General features: G+C 30.1%; 1 protein-coding gene across 1 annotated transcript in view; it reads right to left on the bottom strand.

Moving 5' to 3' along the window:
• Window positions 6,323-6,562, bottom strand: part of LOC107616136 (cyclin-D4-1) — a 1,994-nt gene continuing 1,754 nt past the window's right edge. The window contains exon 5 of the mRNA XM_016318134.2: window positions 6,323-6,418. Coding sequence (XP_016173620.1) covers window positions 6,323-6,418 — 96 coding nt within the window. The remainder of the gene's footprint in view (window positions 6,419-6,562) is intronic.

Genomic DNA, 6,562 nt, shown 5'->3' with positions numbered 1-6,562 from the left:
ATTCATTAATTAATATCCAAATTTAATTCTTACATTAATATTTATTATAGTATTTTAAATTTTAAAAATTATTTTATCAAACGCATTTATTATTACTTATACTTATTAAAAATTATTTTTAATTTAATTTACTAAATATAAATATTACCACTTTTAAAAAATTATCTTTTAAAAACTAACTTTTATAAATTACTTAAAAAAAATTAACCAAACTAAATCTAAATCTACTTTAAAAAAACAAATAGAAAGGACATTAACTATTAAAATTTTACCAAGATTCTAATCCATAATTGAACTATCTTATCCCTTTCATCCCACTCAATAAATAAATAAATAAATAAACAACAGCTAGCAACAACAGAAAAAAACAATGTAGATAAACAATGCTTTTATATTAGAATAATTCAGTTGGTCTAACTTAATTTTGATAAATTAATTCAAAAAGTGAGAGTTGTATTGAGTCAACAATGAAAATCATGGTATCCTTAATCTAAGGTGGGAATTGTAATAATCAGCAACCCAAAAAGAAGGAAGTGTACATTCGTCCGTACAGTGTGGTGAGTGCAAGTGGAAAGTATGAGTGAGTAGTGTAGGACCAAAATCTTAAATAGCACCGTGGCTAAAATCCAAATCTAACCCTCACCGCCCATATCATCAGCCAAAGTTAAAACTCTAAACCCATACTCTTGAAAAAGACGTACACTAACATTATCTATTTATCCATGCACAACTTATGTTGACGTTTGCACGGGTACTACTTCTAAGGAAAATGAATAAATTACTAAAATTCTGGTTAGGGGTGTTATCGGTTCGGTTTGGTTCGGTTTTTATATAATACCAATCAATTGGTTTGTTGTTTGTGCAACAACCGAATCGAACCGAACCGAACCAAAAGCAGTTTGATTCGGTCAGTTTTTTCGGTTTTTAAATCCTAACTAATAGAAAATTAATCTTAGTAAAATGATGTTCAAAACAATCAATAAATTAAAATAATATTACATTACATTCAAATTCAACACAATTCAACTCATTCCAACAACTAAACATAAAACAAACACATTTGTTAAGTCTAAAATTTCCATTTCAATGTATTACTAAACCACTTCTGCGATTCGGTTTGGTTCGGTTCGGTTTCTGTTGAGCCAACCGAAAACCGAACCGAACCGATCGGTTTACATCGGAAAAAAACCAAAAAAAACCAATTTTTTTCGGTTTTTATTCGGTTGTTGTAAATTTCGGTTCGGTTTTGCGATAAATTTCGGTTTGGTTCGGTAACTTACACCCCTAATTCTGGTATTCAAATTTCTACATTATCATTTTGATATTGTTTTGTTGAGATTCATGTGTATTATTAACCAATAATTTAAGTCTAATATATATCTTATGTAATAGGCTTTGATAAAATTGGATCAAAGTGTATCATGTGTCAAGTTTTGTGATTTCAAACATGTAGGCCAAACACAGAGAATTTAGGCCTAGAAAATGAAAAAGATAGAGTGTGACTTGGGTTCATAGACAACAACAACTCACTCAGTATTCAGTAATGATCAATTTATTATTCTCTGGGAATAGCACAATTCAATGAACAGCGAAATTCAATTGCTACAAGCCAACATTTAATTAATTTTTAGGTACCAGTGAACGTGGTGGTAATGAGTTTTCTACTTTTCTGCCTGCAAAATAAAGTTGAGTTATTGGTAGCATATAATTTCTACAATATGATTCCATTGAATTGAATAGCAGCATGTTCCTGGTTTGAGTATGAAGTTTGAAAATCTTTTACTTACCTTGATCCATGCATAGTTATGAAATCATAATTAAATTGGTCAAATCCGTATTAACTGGCTAGATGATCTACCAAACCTGAGTTAATAACCCAATATGTTTTTTTGACTAGATTGATTTGTCAAATGCTTCCAAAATGAGACTACAATCTATGACCCAATTGGTGGCCGACACTATGACTCCAACTAGGCCTCAAGAACAATATGAGCCCCATGGGCCATAGGGTTGTGACCCAAATGGATCGGACACTAGTCCTTTTTTGGGCCTAGGCCCCAATAGAATACCTAAAAAAAATATTAACCAAATTAAAGCCCAGTTTAGATAAATAACTTAATTAAGTTACTTTTGAAGAAATAGTTTAAACAATAAATATTTATATTAAAAGTAGTTTATAAATAAGTTATTTTGTATTTGTTTTTTAGTTCTAAAAGTACTTATTTTAAGAGAAAAGTGATAAAAAGCTTTTTATTATGAGAGAGGTCATTTTTTTAACTTCTCCTTAAGCACCAAAATAGCTTTTTAAAAAGTTGCAATTTTGTTTTGAAAATTGTACCAGACATTAATACTACATCTTTTCATAAGTTAAAAGTTAAAGTCACTTATGAACCTACCCAAACAAGCCCTAAGTTAGTCTAATAATTAACTTATTAGTTCTTTTAAACAAGTGTCTGGTTATAATTTTAAATTGTATCTTATGTATTCTAGACTCAGGGTTTAATATATCAAAGCCTTTATGAGTAATTATGATAAATACAAACTATTGTTTTTAATGATAAATCAACTAAAATTTGTTAAAGATAATATAGTCACAATCCAATTAATGGACATACTAACAAAACTTTGCAGAGGCACGGATATACTATCTTCAACACAGTACAATCAGATCAGTTTAGTATTTCTATGAAAATTTTAAACATGAGTTTTACAATAATACATTTAGTTATTATTCATTAGAATTTGATTTGCAACCATCACATAATAGATATGGTTTTCCATTAATTATAATTATTGGTTTCAATAACTTCCAATGCAGTACAAACTTAATAGATGCATGCCTCCCTCTATTAACACTACTAGTACAGCAGAACCTGTGTTTTTTTTTCCCCTCATATTGATTGATGGTTGAACGGAAGAAGCATTAAATGAAAGAAAAAACGCACACTCTGATTTCTTAGAGAGTAGAAATTGTGTTCCAATTATGTGGTGCTTCAAGAACAATTACATAAATAACTCCAGCTGTCTCAACTGCTATGATAGATGCTTAGTCAAACGCAATTCATCAAAATTTTACTGTTTCCCATGCTCTGCGCAAGTGTGTCTCTCAACTCTGCTCCTTCACTTGTAGTAGTAGGTTACCCAACTCGGAATATATGTCTAAAACTAAAATAATATGTCTTTAATTTATCTTATTAGTTATTACTACTACACACACATAATAATAGTGTTAAATTTAGGATTTGAAGCACAAATGCTCTAATAATCTTCTTGATATGTTCATGTTTTTTCCACTCTGTCAATGCTCCTTTAATTTATTCAAACGCTCTCTGGAGCTAGTCCTTATTTTACATAACAGGGTTAATATGATTAATCAACTGTACTAATCATGGTCATTAGAGTCTTTAACTCTTATTTGCCATTCACAGTACCTTTCCAATATTAGAAATTGCTGCCACGTCTAACATTGCTTTTTAACTAATTTGGGTGGTTAATTATGTGGTCAAATTATTTGTAGGGTTAAACTAAAAGTTTAAATTGTCCGATATATATAACAATTTATTTATCAAAAGACAGACTCTTAAATAGAAATTGGAAAAGTATATAAGGGGTGAATTAGTTATTGATGTCATTATTTTAGCTACAATTTGCAGGCTGTGTTTGTGGGCCCTTGTTTCATCTGGCATTACTGATTCAAAAAATGGTAAAGTATATTTTTTGTTCTTGAAGTTTAGCAAAAATTTTAAAAATATCCTTAAGTTTTATTTTGTTTCAATTTTGTCTTAGAAATTTTCGATTTGCATCAAATATACTCTTAACGGCTAAATTTTCAAAAAAATTAAGACCAATCTAACAATAATGCATGAAAACTATGCTTGATTTGCTTGTGTTGAGGGTTGTTATTATGAAATTGTTGTTGAATTGGTCTTAAATTTTTTGAAAAATTAGCCGTTCGGGGTATATTTGATGCAAATCGAAAACTTTTAGGACAAAATTGAAAAAAAATAAAACTTAAGGGTATTTTTGAAACTTTTATCAAACTTTAAGGACAAAAAATATACTTTACAGAAATTTTATTTTAAATTTTCTTCAAAAAATTTACTAAAAAAAGGATAATTGATTAATTTCCATCTTTTACTAAGTCATTAAAATTATTATCATGACATCATTAACAGAAAAAAAAATAATTTATACTACTCATTATAAAAAAATTTAGTATTAACTTTTATATGTTATAAATAGATAGATGCTACTCCATTAATTGATTTTTTCTTTAATTTGTTGGCGATTAAATATTAGTAATTGAATTGAAAATAATTATTTTTCTTTTTCCACCCCGACCTTTATAGTTTCCAGTTAACACACATGGTATGGACATTTCATTCATTAAACGAATTTGTCTTGTACACCACTACGTAATAAGCAGAGTAGAATTAATTGCTATTAAAATGTAATAAACGTTGGAATGATTAAATTTGGGACAGAGATGACAAAATAATGCATAATAATAATATGATGATGATGATGCAAGTGGTTTCTCATGTATTGTACAGAGAAATGGTGCAGTGCCGGAAATTTAGCGATGAGAAGTGTTGGAGTTCCAGGCTGTAATGGGACCTCAAAATTGACTAAATGAGCCACGTGGTTGTAGGCCCACTGCCACTAGTTAACCCCCTCTTCTTTACCAGTCTCCCCCCCTGAGACTACAATACCAATAATTCATGCACCAAAGCATGCATGCAATTGCAAGGGCAATCCCCTATGTGCACAAAACTTGCATGCATAGGGGCATAGCAACAAAAATATTAACTCCTTGTGTTGTATCTATCTATTCTAAAAAAAAATATTCAATTACATTTACCTTTCCGTGAAATTAATAATTGAAAGTTGTTAAATAAAAATTTAGTCAAATTAATTAAATTATTTAACGGCTTCAATTATTAATTTCACAAAGCTGTATCTAAATTTTCATTCTTACAAAATTTTATTAGCATGTTCTCTTTTTGATTGTGTCATGATTGGGAGGGAAATAATACTAATAGAATTCATGATATGCTCATCACAAGTCCAACTAACAATTAAAGAGTTCATTGAGTAAAAATATGAGTAATAAGGATTAAGGAGTGAAAAAAGTGATTCTTATCTTTTTTTTTTTAAATTTAGATACAATTAACTGAGTCGTTAAATAATTTCAATGATTTGAATAAATTTTTATTTAACGGCTTTCAATTATTAATTTTACATAGATATAACTGTACCTAAAATTTCATTTTTTAATATTATTTTAAATTATATATTTCGAATAATATATACTGACTTCGAAATATTATACACACTTTCAATATACTTCTTTTGGTGACTGGACGAAATATATTTGAGATATACAAGAACAATTCATAAAGACAAATTACAAGAAAATCAAGGTTTCATCACTATGCCTAGGAAGACTAACAAATTTATTAATAATTGCTTAAAGAGAAAGTCTCGAAATTAATAATTTTTTAAAAAGTTGGTCAGTATTTAATTATAAAAAAAAATGAATAATTTTACATAATTGAATTTAATTTCACACCATTAAAAATATTATTAATGATGAATTGACAATTACAAAATACAAAAATTACTGACCAATTATTATTAAAAGTTGAGCATAAATATGAGCCGATTATGCGATGTGATTAATATCATACAGTGCCACCCTCCAACGCCATTTCTTGATTGTTGGTCAAAACCACCTTATTACACACTCCTTCAACGTTCAAGCCCCTCATTACGTGGCATCTACTCCTCATGTCCACGCCACCCTCCCTCTTAATTCTTTTTTCATTTTTCTCGCTCATCACGAGATCTACCATTCTCGCCAAAGCCAACACCACCACACCTTGCGTTTTCAACGGGATACGCTGTGTTGTTTTCAATATCCCGTTATAGGCCCGATTGTTGGATACGTGGCTCAACCCCTGTGGCTCAGTACCTTTTCCTGCGGCCCAATCGCACAACCATTTCCATCCCCCCCAAATTACTATTCTGCCCTCACATTAACACAAACGCTATGGACTAGAAAAAAGGGCGTTTCAGGCAATGCAATGCATTATTCACAGACACAAACTGTGCTTCCAAAAGAGGAAGGGAATGATGGAAACATCTTGCAGTGTTGAACAACTAAACTAAACAAAACTCAATAGATCCACAATCATTACTAACAACAACATCAACATCCATACAAGTATATACTTAACAGGTTGATTTTTACTTTATGCATTGATAATAATACACCAAAATTAAAAAATCACAGTAATAATAATAAAAAATAGAGTCACCTTTAGCCGGACCAAGAATCTACCAAATCATGACCCTTGGTCTTATAATCGAGATATAAATAGTGTTTTATAGGGAAAAAAAGGAACCTCTTTTCTCTCTGACAAAAGATACCAAAAAAGGTTACACATATATTATAATAATAAATATGATATGATGATGATGGGTTGGGAGGATGTTTCCCGTCTTATTACGGCTGCCGTACATCCGGGGGAGAGGATCGCAGCCGCTTGTTTGGCGGGTC

The sequence above is a fragment of the Arachis ipaensis genome, chromosome B09 (genome assembly GCF_000816755.2).
Source record: "Arachis ipaensis cultivar K30076 chromosome B09, Araip1.1, whole genome shotgun sequence".
NCBI lineage: Eukaryota > Viridiplantae > Streptophyta > Magnoliopsida > Fabales > Fabaceae > Arachis > Arachis ipaensis.
Note: the sequence above shows the minus strand (reverse complement) of the source record. Positions and strands in the feature narration are given on the sequence as shown.